Raw genomic sequence first — 19,137 nt, 5'->3', positions numbered from 1 at the left:
GTCAGTAGTGGACATTTTGGTCTTATTCCTCACTGATGTTTATGTGTACCTTTTCAGTAGTGGAGGTTTTGTTCTTATTCCTCACTGATATTTATGTTTACCTTGTCAATAGTGGAGGTTTCTTTCTTATTCCTCACTGATGTTTATGTGTACCTTGTCAGTAGTGGAGGTTTTGTTCTTATTCCTCACTGATGTTTATGTTTACCGTGTCAGTCGTGGAGGTTTTGTTCGTATTCCTCACTGATGTTGATGTTTACCGTGTCAGTCGTGGAGGTTTTGTTCGTATTCCTCACTGATGTTGATGTTTACCTTTTCAGTAGTGGTGGTTTTATTCTTATTCCTCACTGATATTTATGTTTACCTTGTCAGTAGTGGACATTTTGGTCTTATTCCTCAGTAATGTTTATGTTTACCTTTTCAGTAGTGGAGGTTTTGTTCGTATTCCTCACTGATGTTGATGTTTACCTTGTCAGTAGTGGCGGTTTTGTTCTTATTCCTTACGGGGCCTCCGTGGCTCAGTCAGTTAGCGCGCAAGAGCGTAATGACCCAGGAGTCTCTTACAAATGCGGTTGCTGTGAGTTCAAGTCCAGCTCATGCTGGCTTTCTCTAAGGCCGTACATGGGAAGCTCTTCTAGCAACCTGCAGGTGGTCGTGGGTTTCCCCTGGGCTCTTCCCAGGTTCCCCCCACCATGATGCTGGCCGCCGTCATATAAGTGAAATATTCTTGGGTACGGCGTAAAACACCAATCAAATAAATAAATAAATAAATCTTATTCCTCACTGATGGTAATGTTTACCTTGTCAGTAGTGGAGGTTTCGTTCTTATTCCTCATTGATGGTAATGTTTACCTTGTCAGTAATGGCGGTTTCTTTCTTATTCCTCACTGATGTTGATGTTTACCTCGTCAGTAGTGGAGGTTTCTTTCTTATTCCTCACTGATGTTGATGTTTACCTTGTCAGTAATGGCGGTTTCATTCTTATTCCTCACTGATGTTGATGTTTACCTTGTCAGTAATGGCGGTTTCATTCTTATTCCTCACTGATGTTGATGTTTACCTTGTCAGTAATGGCGGTTTCATTCTTATTCCTCACTGATGTTGATGTTTACTTTGTCCGTAGTGGAAGTGGAAAGCCCAGCATAGCCCCGCGATATCAGAGGACGCAGTCCATGGGGGAAAAAGGTGAGTGAGCAGGGAGCTGTGGACGGTCTTTAATTACCTCATACTCACAGTCATTGTTGCTATTTTGCCTAAAACTTGCTCTTGTCTTACCATTGGGGAAGTGGCAAGGTGACAAATATTGGGATGATGAAGCTAGTGTCTTGAACAGTTTTAAAATTGGATGAACTAAGACTGAAATTATAGCATATCTCTCAGCAAATATCTTAAACACTAATAGCCTAGGGAACAACAACAGCATTCCAGATGGATTTCCTGAAGTTCAAATCCCAGAATTGACTCCACAATTCACACAGAATTCCACAACAGTAGTCGTCTGGGAGTGCTGTGATGGACAATATGTCGTTGTTCTTTCAGATGCTACATGTATACGACGGCCGATATTACGAGACTCACAGAGTTCCAGTGAAGGTTCTCCCCCGGAGAGTCACTTCCCACCTGTACCCCAGCCCAGGGCTAAGGTAGGCCAGCTCCATAATACAGCTACTGTGCATGAAGGCTTTCCCCAAGAGAGTCCCTTCCCACTGTGTCTCTCAGGGCTAGGGTAAGCCAGCTCCTTAATACAGCTAGTGTATATGAAGGTTCTTCCCCACACAGTTGTTTCCCACCTGTCCCCCAGCCCACAGCCAAGGAAGGTCAGCTCCTTAATACAGCTAGTTTGTGTGAAGGATCTCCCACACAGAGTCACTTCCCACCTGTACCACAAGACTAACGTAGGCCAGCTCCTTCCCCCTCTCCTCCAGCCCAGGGCTTACTTAGGTCAGCGCTCAAGAAAGTCACTTCCCACCTGTTCCCCAGCCCTGAAATAAGGTAGTCCAGCTCCTTAATACAGCTAATGTGCGTCAAGGCTCTCCTTGAGAGTCGCTTCTCCCCTGTATCCCATCTCAGGGCTAAGATAAGCCAGCTCCTTAATACAGCTAGTGTGTGTGTGCTCTCCTCCAGAGAGTTCCTTCCCACCTGTGTCACTCAGTGCTAAGGCTGTCTGGATCCTTACTACAGCCAGTGTGTGTGAAGGCTCTCCCCTAGAGAGTCAACTGTAACCCAAGGCTAAGGTAGACCAGCTCCTTAATACAGCTAGTGTGCTAGTCCACCTGTCTCCCCAAGGCTCTCCCCTAGAGGGTCACTTCTCACCTGTGTCTCTCAGGGCTAAGGAGGCCAGTTCCTTTATACAGCTAGTGTGTGTGAAGGCTCTCCCCTAGAGGGTGGCTTCTCACCTATGTCTCTCAGGGCTAAGGTAGGCCAGCTTATGTAGGGTGCAGATTGATTCATAAGTTTAACAAGTGTACACTTTCATCATTTTTGAAAATAATAAAAAAGATTTAAAAACTGCAGTTAGTACAGGCTACTACCCTGACTTGCTGGGCTATTATGGCTTGTGTCTGTGTCTGGTGTCCATGTACTGTGATTAGGTGGGCTTTCAGGTATAGTGTCTTAGGCATGGTATTCTAGTGAGGCAGCGTTATAAATCTGTTGTCATTGCCCCTAGCCTTCCACAAGAAAACACCTGTGATCATCAGATGTTGTAGGCAAGGTTGAACTCGTTCAAACAAAATCATTCTTGAACATAGACACTAGTATTTCTTGATGTATGAAAACTACCTCTGTTTGTCCATTGCAATGTTGTTACATTGTATATACCTGTAGAAAAAACCTGGGCGCAGAAGATGCAGAGCGTTGTACCACTGCACAGCAGACAATGAAGATGAGCTGTCGTTTCAAGAAGGGGAGATAATTGTGATTATTCGTGAAGAAGAGGAGGATTGGTGGGTAAGTTGTGAGAAGTGTTAACATTTACATCCAGTGGTGATTTGAAATGTGTCTAACATGATATTGGTATGGAAACAGTCAGTAGCTAGAAAGTGATCACTGTACAACTATTACCATCAACATGTAAACTTGTGCTAATTCTTCTGTTGTTTTCCTATTTGTAGGAGGGCGAGATTGAAGGAGACCCCAACCGCCGTGGCCTGTTTCCTGTTAGCTTTGTGCACATTCTCAATGACTGACCTCAGTGGTCTTTAGCTACAAATTGTTGTATGTTCGTTCATTGGATAGTTTAAATTTGTTAGCTTGTTTCCCATTGGCTATGGAGATTTTATACCAAAAGCATGTGATGTTTTTGTGATAGATGATTGGCTGGCTTCTTTTGCAGGCAGAGAATATTAATTTAGTGCATTATACTGTAAACCTTTTTACATGTGTAAGTGTTTTACAACATCCTTCTGGAGAAATCTGATATTTTTTATGTTTTTGCCAAAAAGCACATTTTTCATGTGGTTAACTTTTGACAGTAGAGTATGTGTTAACTTTTATCACAGTTGTAACCATGTATAAACTATGAACTAAAGCAATTAATGTTTGAAGGCACAAAATGAATGTGCAGGTTATGTTTCTGCCTGCACAGGTTAGATTATGTTTCTGCCTGCACAGGTTATGTTTCTGCCTGCACAGGTTAGATTATGTTTCTGCCTGCACAGGTTATGTTTCTGCCTGCACAGGTTAGATTATGTTTCTGCCTGCACAGGTTATGTTTCTGCCTGCACAGGTTAGATTATGTTTCTGCCTGCACAGGTTATGTTTCTGCCTGCACAGGTTATGTTTCAGCCTGCACAGGTTATGTGTCTGCCTGTACAGGCTATGTGTCTGCCTGCGCAGGTTATGTTTCTGCCTGTACGTAATGCGAACAAACAATGTTCAGAACTTGATTGTAACAGTTAATTTCCACCAGACACAGAGAAATCTTAAACTTCCTGCCATGATGACGTACTTGTACATGTATGCACACCCTTTGCCGTCAAAAACATGATTAATTGAATACCTTGGACTTCAGGATGAAGTTGCTATAAAGTTGTATTTAATATAGACAATAAAGGGCATGCAAACTACATTCGTTCACACATGGCTGTGTGCAGATGTTATCTTAGCCTGAAGATGTAATCTGAAGCAGTCTCTTTATTACGAAGCAGACATGTAAATGTGTGTTAGCTACTCTGGCTCTGCTGCTATCACCATGGTTATGGAAGCAGTCATAAACATGAACCTGACATGGTGGGGAATTAATGGACACAACTGGAATTATTCCACGGTGGATTATGGATCATGGAAATCCTGGAAAGTATTGGAGGTTAGGATGTTTTAACTATTCAGACAATCAAGGAATTTTCTGACATCAGTTGAGTTTTCTAGAATTATCAAATTTCTACTTTTCATAAAATGAAACTGCTGAGATACATTTCAGAAGCTTTCTATCTTTAGCTCAGCTGTGTATATATATGTACACGTACACATCTATGAAGAGCAATTTTGGAAGGAAGTTGGATATATTGGTCTAAGTTTTGTATTTTGTTGGTATCTATGAAACGCAATATACCATTCATAGCAATGTTTGACATCTGCTTGTTCTCCTGTATTAACTATGAAAAACGATATTTTATCATTGAGCGTTTACACAAAGCCAACAGAAACATGGTTTATTTTGGCGCCATATGTTGTATTTATATGTACAGTACAGTCCCCCCTTTGCCCCCCCCCCCAATCCGGATTAAAAAACAGGGGAGATTATCACACTAGCAGTATAGTCAGGTTTATCTTAGAGCAGCCACATTAGGCCAAACTATTGCAATAAGCATAGCGTGCTTGTATTTAGATTGCCACAGCATTTTATTCTCGAAATATGTGTAAGGATGTTGGTTTGAACTTAAATATATGCAACATTTATCCCTGGCGTAGTCTTGTTATCTAGAATGCAGTATTTATGACGTCTGCAGAAGAGGAACAAGTTAAAACAGACATGCATGTTTACTCTAAATATGTCAGGATAGCCTTTGTATGCAGACCTAGAAAGCACACTGTTCCTTGCCTGCTTCATATAGTGGCAGTTTTTTTTTCTTGTATTTTGTCAGAATAGAAGAAAAAGTAGGACATAACATACATAAAGGCATGTAACTGTGATGATTATAGAGTCTTTCCTGCCTGTTGACAAGGTCTCCTGTTGGGGGGAGTTAAACAGAGCCTAGTTGTGCTCTCCCTTGTGATCTCTGTATAAACTGTCTCAGAAGTACATGCAGCACCTTACTGGGGTTATTTGAGACTTCCGTGAAACTTTCACCAAGTTCAGTCCTTAAAATACATAAGGCTTATAGTGGCTACATTTGTTTTTATATGATTCCACATAAAGTGTGATCTAATTTGTATATTAAGCAATATGTAGATAGAATAAATTTGGGCCAAAATATCTATTATGTCACATTCCTGTTGTGTCATTATGTCTCACATCTTAACCATTTATAATTAGTCAGTGTTTCCCCTAATGCTGAATCTTCCAGTTATCAGTTTGTCAGGAAAGGCTTCGGCATCAGTTGACTGGTATACAAATCTACAGGTATAAATGTTGTTGTTTTTGGAGTTTTAACAAGAGTTATTGCCCATTATTTATCTGCTCCTATAAACCAGGATGGTCCATGGAAATGACAGTCCTGAAATGACAAGTTGTTCCACTTATACCATATCTGTTTGTAAACAACGAACAGCAGGGCGAAGACTGTGACTGTGGTTAGAAGGATTAATTGTTTTGTGGATTGTTACCACATGCCAGTATGTATGTTTTCATGTTCTAGTTTCTATTCAAATAGTGCCTATGCTATCACATTACAATTGTAACTTTGTTTTGGTTATTGTGTCATAGTGTAAGTTTTTCCACACGTTTGATTTGTGTGTATATATTATGTGCATACCTGTGACTTGAAGCAGTCCTCTTGATGACTGTGTATATTATGTGCATACCTGTGACTTGAAGCAGTCCTCTTGATGACTGTGTGTATTATGTGCATACCTGTGACTTGAAGCAGTCCTCTTGATGACAGTGTGTATTATGTGCATACCTGTGACTTGAAGCAGTCCTCTTGATGACTGTGTGTATTATGTGCATACCTGTGACTTGAAGCAGTCCTCTTGATGACTGTGTGTATTATGTGCATACCTGTGACTAGAAGCAGTCCTCTTGATGACAGTGTGTATTATGTGCATACCTGTGACTTGAAGCAGTCCTCTTGATGACTGTGTGTATTATGTGCATACCTGTGACTTGAAGCAGTCCTCTTGATGACAGTGTGTATTCACACTTTGTTGTTCATTCTTTGTTTGTTAATGTATCATAGCATGATATGAAATCCATGGCATTGTCTACAAGTCTACAGTGGCAGTCTCTCATATATGCATGAACAGTAGCGCTCTGTGGTACCAGTGGTATTTGAGCTCATTCTAACAGGTGTCTACATGTACAGTAGCGCCCTGTGATACCAGTGGTATTTGAGCTCATTCTAACAGGTGTCTACATGTACAGTAGCGCCCTGTGATACCAGTGGTATTTGAGCTCATTCTAACAGGTGTCTACATGTACAGTAGCGCCCTGTGATACCAGTGGCATTTGAGCTCATTCTAACAGGTGTCTACATGTACAGTAGTGCCCTGTGACACCAGTGGCATTTGAGCTCATTCTAACAGGTGTCTACATGTACAGTAGCGCCCTGTGATACCAGTGGCATTTGAGCTCATTCTAACAGGTGTCTACATGTACAGTAGCGCCCTGTGATACCAGTGGTATTTGAGCTCATTCTAACAGGTGTCTACATGTACAGTAGTGCCCTGTGATACCAGTGGCATTTGAGCTCATTCTAACAGGTGTCTACATGTACAGTAGTGCCCTGTGACACCAGTGGCATTTGAGCTCATTCTAACACGTGTCTACATGTACAGTTGCGCCCTGTGACACCAGTGGTATTTGAGCTCATTCTAACAGGTGTCTACATGTATATACAGTAGCGCCCTGTGAAACCAGTGGTATTTGAGCTCATTCTAACAGGTGTCTACATGTACAGTAGCGCCCTGTGATACCAGTGGTATTTGAGCTCATTCTAACAGGTGTCTACATGTACAGTAGCGCCCTGTGATACCAGTGGTATTTGAGCTCATTCTAACAGGTGTCTACATGTACAGTAGCGCCCTGTGATACCAGTGGTATTTGAGCTCATTCTAACAGGTGTCTACATGTACACTAACGCCCTGTGATACCCGTGGCATGCAGTATATTCACATGTAGCTGTAAAACGGCAATTGTGAAGTGACCATGCTGAGTAGTTTACTGTGTTATTTCCCCTGATCAGTCCGAATTTTTGTTTGTATTGCTGCATGTAGCTACTTACATGGCTAGTTGAGTGTTTTGACACCCACCAGAGCTTCATCGATGAAGAAGATCTTTTAGAAGAGAAGATACATAGTGATATTTATGAGGGACATTTTGACAGGGTGACTGCAAAACTGTGTGTATATATACCTTTGTAATAGATGTTAGAAGGTGCTGTAAATATAATCATGGCGTTGTTTGCGGGGTGCTAGTTTCCTTTCTCCTGTATACTGCTTTGATTCTAATATTATTTCTGTTATTCTCTATCATTTGTTAGGAATTTAGGCTTGAGTCTCAAGAAGTGCTTATAATTAGTTTGTGCAAGTTTCATTATTTGTTTTTAAACCAAACTTGAGTATTTCTGGTGCATGCTAGGTGCTAACTCTGTACTTATGCCAAGTGAAATTGGCTGTTTTAAACATTTCATGTGTACATACATTCCATTCTCTTTCTTTTATTTATTTATAAAATTTTTTGCACCCAAATGTAGTTCATTGCAATAAACATGACAACGACTGTTCATTACATTTCCTGTTTTGCTGATAACTGTGAAGGACTGGTTTGGTTTATCTCATTGCTACATTATTTGCTTGGTGCTGTACAGTTCTCTAAATGGAGCAGCACATGTTCTGTCTGGTACATCTGTTCTCTAAATGGAGCAGTACATGTTATGTGCATTTGTTCTCTAAATGGAGCACCACATGTTCTGTACGTTTGTTCTGTAAATGAAGCACCACATGTTCTGTACATTTGTTCTCTAAATGTAGCAGGACATGTTCTGTGCACCTGTTCCCTAAATGGAGCAGTACATGATCTAGACATTGGTTCTCTAAATGGAGCACCACATGTTCTGTACATCTGTCCTCTCTGTAATGGATTACTAATTGTAGTATACATCTGTTCTTGAAATCAAGTACTACACGTTCCATAATTTCTCTAAATGGGGCAGTACGTAGACATCATGTACATCAGGAACTGATTCCACAAATCTGTTTCTGACATAAGTCCAAATTATGCTCTTTGTAACTCTTTACAATCCTCAGTTTTGGATACTGGAAGTTGAAACTTAGACATTGGCATGTACATAACATTGGTGAGGGAGTCAAAATTTCAATTTTCAATGCCCAAAAATACACTTTAAGATCGGATTTCAAAATTTGACTGAAGTCTGAAATGGGTTCTTGGAGTCGGACCATGTTCTCTAAATGGAGCAGTACGTGTTATATACATCTGTTCTATAAATGGAGCAGTTTTATACATGGATTTACCAACCATGTACGTTGTGTTCTCTTCCTGTGTTTTATGAATGGATCAGGTAAATCCCTCTGCCTCGAGCCTACATGTGTCACCCAGGTAAATCCCTCTGCCTCTAGGCTACATGTGACACCCAGGTAAATCCCTCTGCCTCTAGCCTACATGTGTCACCCAGGTAAATCCCTCTGCCTCTAGGCTACATGCGTCACCACGGTTAATCCCTCTGCCTCTAGCCTACATGTGTCACCCAGGTAAATCCCTCTGCCTCTAGGCTACGTGTGTCACCCAGGTAAATCCCTCTGCCTCGAGCCTACATGTGTCACCCAGGTAAATCCCTCTGCCTCTAGGCTACATGTGTCACCCAGGTAAATCCCTCTGCCTCTAGCCTACATGTGTCACCCAGGTAAGTCCCTCTGCCTCTAGGCTACGTGTGTCACCCAGGTAAATCCCTCTGCCTCTAGGCTACGTGTGTCACCCAGGTAAATCCCTCTGCCTCGAGCCTACATGTGTCACCCAGGTAAATCCCTCTGCCTCTAGGCTACATGTGTCACCCAGGTAAATCCCTCTGCCTCTAGCCTACATGTGTCACCCAGGTAAGTCCCTCTGCCTCTAGGCTACGTGTGTCACCCAGGTAAATCCCTCTGCCTCTAGCCTACGTGTGTCACCCAGGTAAATCCCTCTGCCTCTAGGCTACGTGTGTCACCCAGGTAAATCCCTCTGCCTCTAGGCTACATGCGTCACCAAGGTAAATCCTTCTGCCTCAAGCCTACGTGTGTCACCCAGGTAAATTTCTCTGCCTCAAGCCCACATCTGTCAGCCAGGTAAATCTCTCTGCCTCTAGCCTACATGTGTCACCCAGGTAAATCCCTCTGCCTCTAGGCTACATGTGTCACCCAGGTAAATCCCTCTGCCTCTAGCCTACATGTGTCACCCAGGTAAATCCCTCTGTCTCAAGCCTACATGTGTCACCCTGAATGTCTTTGTAGCATTAAGTTAGAGACTCAGAGTGTAACAGACTCTAGTGGTTCCTGTAGGTCGCAGGTTGATGTTCTGTGGGCTGACTTCATATTAAAGCCAGGTTAGGTATAACAATGGCATTGTGCATGCACAGACGACAGCTTTTGTGTATACTTCCATATTAATGCCATGTTGTTTCATGAAGATGTGCCAGGTGGAAATAATGGTAAGGTTTTGAACAGGAGAGATGTACCCTTATATACACTGCAATACATTCACCCTAGTCCAGTAGATCTACACGTAGAATTAGTCACGTCAAGATAACTGCAATGCCAGAGTTGTTAGGGGCACTCGTCATTAAGGCACTTGTAAAAAATAAGATATGTTTGGAGAATACATGAAGATATGCTGTAGAAGTATACACATGTACCTTATGCGTAAAATAAAAGGCTTCATGTTAGCCGACATGAACATTATGTATTGTTAACAGAGCATTCATTTTGTTTTAATAAAATACCATTATCTCACATTAAATCAATGCTCATCTTGACTCTTGTCTTCTATAGAATTCCCTTCCATGAACTGTTCAAATCTATTTGATCGAAATATTTCACTTAATCTGATAGTGGTCAGCATTATGATGTAAGGAAACTGGGTGAGGGAAACCTAAACCTCCCCACATACGACCAGAGAGAACGGCAGCAAACGCTGGATTTGAACTCGCACCGACCACATGAGTGGGTCATAGTGGGTCAACCACTAGGCCCCTGCTCAAATTTAATCAGCCGTTTAAACATCTGATTGAAACTGTTATGTACATAAAGTTTTCTTGTAGGACTCATTGATTTACTGCTCCGTTGTTGCTGCAGATAAGAGGCCCTCGACCTATGAGGTCGCAGGTTCAAATCCAGTTGTGGCTTTACTTTGGAAAGTAATCTTGTAAAGTGTGGTGGGTCTTCAGGTATCTGTCCAGTTGCCAACACCCGCTGAATACTGACAGTGGAAATGGTCCCAACAATATAAAGACACTGACTGGTGTCAGTACAATGTAATTGGGTGGGACATCAAGTCTGGTGACTACACGGTGACAGGGTTGAGTGTCAGGTCAGGTGTCGGTACATTCTGACTGGGTAAGAGCATCAGGTCTGGTGTCAGTAAAATGTGAGAAGGTGGGGAGTCATGTCTGGTATCAAATATACTGCAGAGCAGCAATGTGTCATATTAGAGAGTATTAGTTTCTCCACACTAAACTTCATGATAGACATGCTAAATGTCCCTATATGCTCTGTCCACCAGTTTTTCCACCAATACCCCCAGAACAGGAAAGGCTGGGGAAAGAATGTTGAAAGTGATGTCAAACCCCAAGCAAATAAATAGACCACACAAAAGCAAGAGTGAAATCCATTTTAAAGTTTCAACATCTTTTACTGCTGTATTTATCCAAGTTCAATACTGGTACTACGTACATTATGGCAAGAAGACAAACTTTCTAAAAACAATCAACATGTAATCAAAACTGAAATGAATCTTTTATCAACTAAAAAAGAAGAACATCCTCACGTTATCACTTAAATAAATGTGGTTTTAAAGGGATGAAAATGTCATACCAGATATAAAATATACTCTACACCCTCAAACTTTTGTTAAGCCTAAGTTTGTTGTTGTTGTATACTATATGTGTTGACAAACTGTGACATGTGAGCGGTAAATGTTGATCATTATATTATGTGTGAATTAAAATATCTGTATTAAAAGGAAACATGCTTCTCTTGTACATATTGCTCTGTCTTTCTCATCTATACAAAATTTCAGGATTTAACGCCACTTCAGATCACCATAACTAAAGCTGAATTAAAACTGTAACGCGACTGTACACATTGTACACATGAGCAAATCAATGTGAAGCACATAAACTACTAACTATTCTACCTTTCCCCACTCCAGTACACACTGTACACATGAGCAAATCAATGTGAAGCACATAAACTACCAACTATTCTACCTTTCCCCACTCCAGTACACATTGTACACATGAGCAAATCAATGTGAAGCACATAAACTACCAACTATTCTACCTTTCCCCACTCCAGTACACATTGTACACATGAGCAAATCAATGTGAAGCACATAAACTACTAACCATTCTACCTTTCCCTACTCCAGACCGTTCATACCTACACAACTTTTCATCATCCAAAAAGGAAAAGTTCCGCACTAAAATATATAATCCCAATAATAAACAGCAAAACATGTACCTGTACCATAACTGTATAGTGTACAGTAAATATATCATGTGCCTGAACCACAACTGCATAGTGTACAGTAAATATAGTATGTACCTGTACCACAACTGTATAGTGTACAGTACGTATAACATGTGAGTGTACCACACCTGCATAGTGCACAGTAAATATAGCATGTGCCTGTACCACAACCGTATAGCACAATAAATATAACATGTACAAGTACCATAACTGTATAGCACAGTAAGTATAACATGTATAAGTACCACACCTGTATAGTGTACAGTAAATATAGCATGTACCTGAACCACAACTGTATAGTGTACAGTAAATATTACATGTATATTTACCACACCTGTATAGTGTACAGTACATATAACATGTACCAGAACCACAAATGTATAGTGTACAGTAAATACAGCATGTACCACAGATGCATAGCACAGTAAGTGCACCTATCCCTCAATTCTGTAAAACTTTCAATCGTACAAGCTGGACATGCATTATTGATATCATGCATTAACATAAGAAACCTATAATAAATCATGGGCTTACTGTCACTTCTGACACTAACTATCACATGTGCATAAACACACCATTTTTATAGTTAACACCCTCTGAGATTTCTCTCTCTACAATACTTCACATTACCCAATTTTCACACCACCAAACTCTCCAACAGTGGTATATGACACATGGCGCATATCTCACAAAGTGTATAGGCTTCAGTGAGTGCACATAACTATTGAGGCTAGCAGCATGTCACTCTTTCTTATACTGGTACTCAGTCTGAGCTTTTCTCTTATACAAAGTTAATCAGTATATTTGGTAATGTAGAGGGTTTACTAAAACCGTAAACACAAGACGAGTTGTACCAATCTATACATGGTGCTATTGATATGAGCTTTTGATGAGTTGTACCAATCTATACATGGTGCTATTGATCTGAGCTTTTGATGAGTTGTACCAATCTATACATGGTGCTATTGATCTGAGCTTTTGATGAGTTGTACCAATCTATACATGGTGCTATTGATCTGAGCTTTTGATGAGTTGTACCAATCTATACATGGTGCTATTGATATGAGCTTTTGATGAGTTGTACCAATCTATACACGGTTTTACTAATATGAGCTTTCTAGAGCAACTGTTCCCATCATCAGATACACATAATAACTGATGAGAGCAGTTGCTCTCGAAAACTAATATCAATAATACGATGTATACGATGATTGGTACAACTCATCAAAAGCTTATATCAATAACACCATGTATAGATTGGTACAACTCATCAAAAGCTCATATCAATAGCACCATGTATAGATTGGTACAACTCATCAAAAGGTCATATCAATAACACAATGTACAGATTGGTACAACTCATCAAAAGCTCATATCAATAACAATGTACAGATTGGTACAACTCGTCCTGTCTCTACTGGTTAAGGTTAATCAGGTTTATGGGTAGAGTAAACCTAGAGTAATTGGCTTACCATGGTAACTAAGTGAACCTAACACTATATGTCTTGTGAAACAAGCTGGTTCAGGCAAATGCTGGTTCCTAACCCTAAAACGTGGATGAATGGATGGTCAAGGCTTCCAGATTGGCTTAGCACCAGTGTCACTATCAGATGCGGACCTCATGGCAGACCTTGGTCTGTACCTAAAGTCCAATTTTGTGACGCCGTTTCCAGCCACTACTCCCCTGGGGCCCCTGCTGGGCGTCCCAGGTCTTTGAGCACCTACTGGTTTCACTTTCACATTCCATGGAGCCGTAAAAGATGGCTCCTCCAGGCGAGGGCCAAACAAGCATTCATCAACAAAGGTAGGCGTGTTCTTGACAAGTCTATATGGGTGTCGTGTCTTTAACATTGTGTCTTTGATTTTGGGTGTTTTCTTGGTGACAACCAGTCCCGTTGCTGGCTTGTCTACTGGGCTGGATTCTGTCCTTTGATCACCTGCTGGTGTTGACCTTGTTGTTCGCATACTTGATGGAGCAGGTGACCACAGCAGAATTTGTCGCTGGTCCTTCTTTGTCACCCATGGAGCATCAAAGGACGCATCCTCCAGTTTCATTCTGGACACTGAGGAGGAAAACAAGAGTTCATCTGCCACTGATGTATTGGCAACTTTCACATAGCCTTTTCGAGAGTTTCTGCCTGAATTCGGTCCATTCGAAGAACATGCCGATGGTGGACGAGTGCCTGTCAAGGTCAAATCTTGTTCGCTACGACTTAATCTCATTTCTAGTTGTTATTGCTGCTTATCTTGAAAAACAATATAGCTAACAATTGTTACAGTTGAACAACAATGACCACCAGGTCTGGGCCAGATCAGTTCTCCCAAATCATGTCACTTTGACGAAAACTCCAGTGTCTATCATAGAACTGTTGATATTATCTGCACCAGCCATTGTTGTATGTGTCTTTGTAATCAAACGCTCATTTACACAGATCACTGCAGCAACCAGAATTGGTAAAGGTATGCCCTACTTAAAACATCTCCATCCAATGGCAGCAGGATTGTTTTCAGTCAGTTCTTCTTCTTCTTCACTGCAATGAACAAAAATGCAAAATCAGACAGCTTTCATCACTTCGCCAAGTCTGCAAATGAGTAGCCTGACTAGGACATTGTCAGGTATCTAACAAGGACACTGTCGGGCATCTAAGTAGAACATTGTCAGGCACCTAACTAGGACATTGTCATGCACCTAACAAGGACAATGTCAGGCACCTAACAAGGACATTGTCATGCACCTAACAAGGATGTTGTCAGGCACCTAACTAGAACATTGTCAGGCACCTAACAAACACATTGTCAGGTACCTAACTAGGACATTGTCATGCACCTAACAAGGACACTGTCAGGCACCTAACTAGGTCATTGTCAGGCACCTAACAAGGATGTTGTCAGGCACTAACTAGGACATTGTCAGGCACCTATCTAGGACATTGTCAGGCACCTAACTAGGACAATGTCAGGCACCTAACTAGGACATTGTCAGGGACCTAACAAGGACATAGTCAGGCACGTAACTAGGACATTGTCAGGCACCTAACTAGGTCATTGTCTGGCACCTAACAAGGACATTGTCAGGCACCTAACAAGGACATTGTCAGGCACCTAACTACGTCATTGTCAGGCAACTAACAAGGACATTGTCAGGCACCTAACTAGGTCATTGTCAGGCACCTAACAAGGATGTTGTCAGGCACTAACTTGGACATTGTCAGGCACCTAACTAGGACATTGTCAGGCTCCTAACAAGCACATTGTCAGGCATCTAATCCATTAGCTGCTTTGAATAGATTTTGAAATTTGTCAGTCAGACCACAAAAAGTTAGCTGCCGTCTTCGCAATTTAATAGCTCGCAGTTTAATGCCACGTTAGAATTGCCAAAAAGCTTTATGCTGTTTTTGGCTATTGCATTCCTTCACACACAGTTTTGCTCAGAGTGCAAACTGTTAGACCGTAAACACTAACGACTACCAGAAACCAACAGAGAATAGTGAAAACTCATGCTGAATGTGTGCGTCCATGAAAATGATATAAGTCTACCATTTTTTAACACAGATCATCCAAATGCCCAAATCTACATAGGTAAAAAGAAAAAACTTTAACGAAAAAAGCTTTCATCACCGTAAATGAGTGTTTTCGATTTTCACAGCTTGTATCAAGTGAATACAATCAAACAAAACAGCAAATGAACATCAACGCACTTGTTTTTCACCCATAACAACAAACAACGAAAGGACGCTTACCCAGACATTTCACTAAATGTACGAGTCAAGCCAAACGGATGGTGGAGTAGCACTGGGCAGCCGCCATCCATGAGGAGAACGTCCACGAGGAGAACGGACATCCATGAGCAGAACGGAACAAGTAACTTGTTCGTTTACGAATAATTGGGCAAGGTACGAGACTATAGGCCTGTATATTTATATAGGCCTATAGCCGAGCAGATAAATTCTCAACACTTTAAACCCCTTATTATCCGAAAACACAGACATTACTGTAACCCTGAAGACCTTCTCTAATGTGTCATTGTTAATTAGTAACCTAACAGTCCTCCATCACTAACTTGAAGAAAAAATATTAAAGATCCACGAGGAGGACCTTGCCTAGTTCACCTCCCCATAGGTATAAAGTATAACATCCACGAGGAGGACGGTGGCTAATTTACCTTCCTACTGGCATAAGATACAACATCGACGAGAAGGACAGTGGCTAATTTACCTTCCTCCAGGTAAAAGGTACAACATCCACGAGGAGGACGGTGGCTAATTTACCTGCCTTTAGGTATAAAGTACAACATCCACGAGGAGGACGGTAGCTAATTTACCTTCCTATAGGTATCAGGTAGAACCTCCACGAGGAGGACGGTGGCTAATTTACCTTCATATAGGTATAAAGTACAACATCCATAAGGAGGACGGTGGCTAATTTACCTCCATGTAGGTATAAGGTACAACATCCACGAGGAGGACGGTGGCTAACTTACCTCCATGTAAGCATGAGGTACAACATCCACGAGGAGGACGGTGGCTAATTTACCTTCATATAGGTATAAAGTACAACATCCACGAGGAGGACGGTGGCTGATTTACCTTCCTATAGGTATAAAGTACAACATCCACGAGGAGGACGGTGACTAGTTTACCTTTCTATAGGTATAAAGTTCAACATCCACGAGGAGGACGGTGGCTAGTTTACCTTCCTACTGGTATAAAGTACAACATCCACGAGGAGGACGGTGGCTAATTTACCTTCCTACATGTATAAAATTCAACATCCACGAGGAGGACGGTGACTAGTTTACCTTTCTATAGGTATAAAGTTCAACATCCACGAGGAGGACGGTGACTAGTTTACCTTCCTACTGGTATAAAGTACAACATCCACGAGGAGGACGGTGGCTAGTTTACCTTTCTGGAGGTGTCAGGTACAACATCCACGAGGAGGACGGTGCCTGATTTACCTTCCTACTGGTATAAAGTACAACATCCATAAGGAGGGCGGTTGCTAATTTACCTCCATGTAGGTATAAGGTACAACATCCAGGAGGAGGACGGTGGCTAACTTACCTCCATGTAAGCATGAGGTACAACATCCATGAGGAGGACGGTGGCTAATTTACACCATTGCTAATGGTATAAAGTACAACATCCATGAGGAAGACGGTGGTTAAGTTGCTTTCCCGTACGAATAAGGTACCACATCCACGAGGAGGACGGTGGAAAATTTATCTTCCTATAGTTATAAAGTACAACATCCACGAGAAGGAGAGTGGCTAATTAACCTTTCTACATGTATAAAATTCAACATCCACGAGGAGGATGGTGACCAGTTTACCTTCCTATAGCTATAGAGTACAACATCCATGAGAAGGACGGTGGCTGATTTACCTTCCTATATGTATAAAGTTCAACCTTTATAGGTATAAAGTTTTCCATCCTTCAGGTATGCAGTACAACATTGATGATTACCAAATTAACTTCTAATAAAGATTTAACTGATTGATTGACACACACTTATGAGGACAATAGATAAGTTATATGTCGTTTTGGTACAGCTAAAATCTATATGCGGATGACTGTTGCCTTGTTTATTTCAGAGAAATATATATAACATATAATGTATAAGTATGTATGTAAGGTGATGGATACCAGGGTTTGTTACATGTTTAAGAAACTTTTTTAAAACTAAGTATTAGCCCGATTTGAATGGAAGTCCTATAAGTTATACAATAGCTCTTCGCCAGCCTGATCACACTTGTGTGGTAATTAACCATAGGTTGTTTATTGTTACTTAGAAATGTTATATGTTTTATGTACATGATTATTATTATTGCTTTATTCTGTGTACAGTAAACTTCTGACGCTTAATGTTGTAATCCCTTTTGATCTCTGCCTGTGCATAGCTGTTCACAGCGCTCTTGTTGTCAATTAACGTTCAATAGCCATTTAATTAGTATGTAAAAACTTGCAGAGATATAAAGCCTGGCGAATTGTTACGCTCAGTTCCTTGATAAGGACAAACAAGGTGTTTGCTGCTGTTGTATAGCCTTATTTATAACCCCAAAAATACACATATGTAGCTTGAGACCATAATTTGTAAAGTGCGAAAAACATTGAATATTTAAGAAAGCTTATTTTGCCAAAGATATCAAGTAAGTTTTTCAGAGTTTGCTTCTTAACACACCCCACACATTACTTCCTCTTATGGCAGAGAAAGGTTCAAGTCTGACCTCTGACTTTCATGCATGACCCAGTTTATTTTGTTATACCGCAGAAGCTTACATCCACATATATCAGATTTCACTGGTGGACAAGTGATCGCCCGCTTTATTGCTCCTGAATTCTCTAAGTGAAAACTTAATTCAGACTTATCTCCTTGTCAAGGAAATCTGTCAGCTATAACTTTCTCATACCCAGAATTGTTTTCTTTGACCTAAGCAAGATGCATTTATTACTACTATTATTAAGTTTTAAAAAATAAAAATGATCAGAATCATAAAAATCCACACATCACAAAATATTTCTTAACAAATATGTGTACAGGCAAAAGAATGCAACAATACAGGTGTATGTAAATATACCGTCAATGTAATTATGTAACTCAATTCGCATTAAAATTTGCCTTTCCCTGCCCGACAACCAAGCAGCAGAAGATCCATGTATAATACAATATGAATTGGGGTCGGGCTTTTTGAATAGCGCTTTGATTTTATTCATACAATGAATGAAATCCTCATGAAATGGCTGAAAAGGAAGTATGTCAAGCAAATACCATTTCATTTGTACTACCTAGCACATTGGGCCTACTATAGTGCTTGAAAGTCATATCTGCAGTGTCGTGATAACTTTTGTTATGGTTGAAGAATTTAAAATGTACTTCGGACCAATATCTTCATCTTAGAAATTAAGTAGGACTATTTTATTTTGTTCATATGGACATGTTGTCTCACATGAATGATCTTCATGTCTCCTAATCCCAATTTACTTGGAATTCGACGGTGGAGAGTTATTTCCAGAAAAATTAACGAGTTCTATCATGTACGAGTTTGTTTATGTTTTTCGGACGCCAAAACAATACAATATTTGGAAAAACTCGATGTTGATAGAGGTATAAATGATTTTCTAATTCGATTATAAGATAAAACATTTTCAGTTAAAGTTAAAAATGTGGAGTTTCTAAGAACATTCAGTGTATAGGCCTGCTCTTTCTACACTTTTATACCTCCGTGCATCACTTGCCACAATGTCTAAACAAAACAAATTTATGGGTAACTTTCGTGTGTCTGGACCTTGGAAAGCCGAGGTG

At 40.7% G+C, this 19,137-nt stretch overlaps 2 protein-coding genes across 7 annotated transcripts in view; one reads left to right on the top strand and one right to left on the bottom strand.

The window, feature by feature from the left end:
• LOC135463549 (arf-GAP with SH3 domain, ANK repeat and PH domain-containing protein 2-like) overlaps positions 1-3,296 on the top strand; it is a 78,038-nt gene extending 74,742 nt beyond the window's left edge. For all 6 annotated transcript variants that reach the window (XM_064740810.1, XM_064740813.1, XM_064740814.1 and 3 more), the window contains 4 exons: positions 1,121-1,182; positions 1,537-1,640; positions 2,824-2,946; positions 3,111-3,296. In XM_064740810.1, the coding sequence (XP_064596880.1) occupies positions 1,121-1,182; positions 1,537-1,640; positions 2,824-2,946; positions 3,111-3,185 (364 nt within the window). In that variant the 3' untranslated portion in view covers positions 3,186-3,296. The remainder of the gene's footprint in view (positions 1-1,120; positions 1,183-1,536; positions 1,641-2,823; positions 2,947-3,110) is intronic.
• A 10,108-nt stretch (positions 3,297-13,404) lies between these two features.
• On the bottom strand, positions 13,405-14,058 carry LOC135463524 (RBPJ-interacting and tubulin-associated protein 1-like). Its single transcript, XM_064740782.1, has one exon. It carries the CDS (start codon positions 14,056-14,058, stop codon positions 13,405-13,407), a length of 654 nt encoding a protein of 217 aa, XP_064596852.1.
• Between the last annotated feature and the right edge of the window lie 5,079 nt (positions 14,059-19,137).

This window comes from Liolophura sinensis, chromosome 3, assembly GCF_032854445.1.
Source record: "Liolophura sinensis isolate JHLJ2023 chromosome 3, CUHK_Ljap_v2, whole genome shotgun sequence".
In the NCBI taxonomy this organism is placed as follows: Eukaryota; Metazoa; Mollusca; class Polyplacophora; order Chitonida; family Chitonidae; genus Liolophura; species Liolophura sinensis.
Note: the sequence above shows the minus strand (reverse complement) of the source record. Positions and strands in the feature narration are given on the sequence as shown.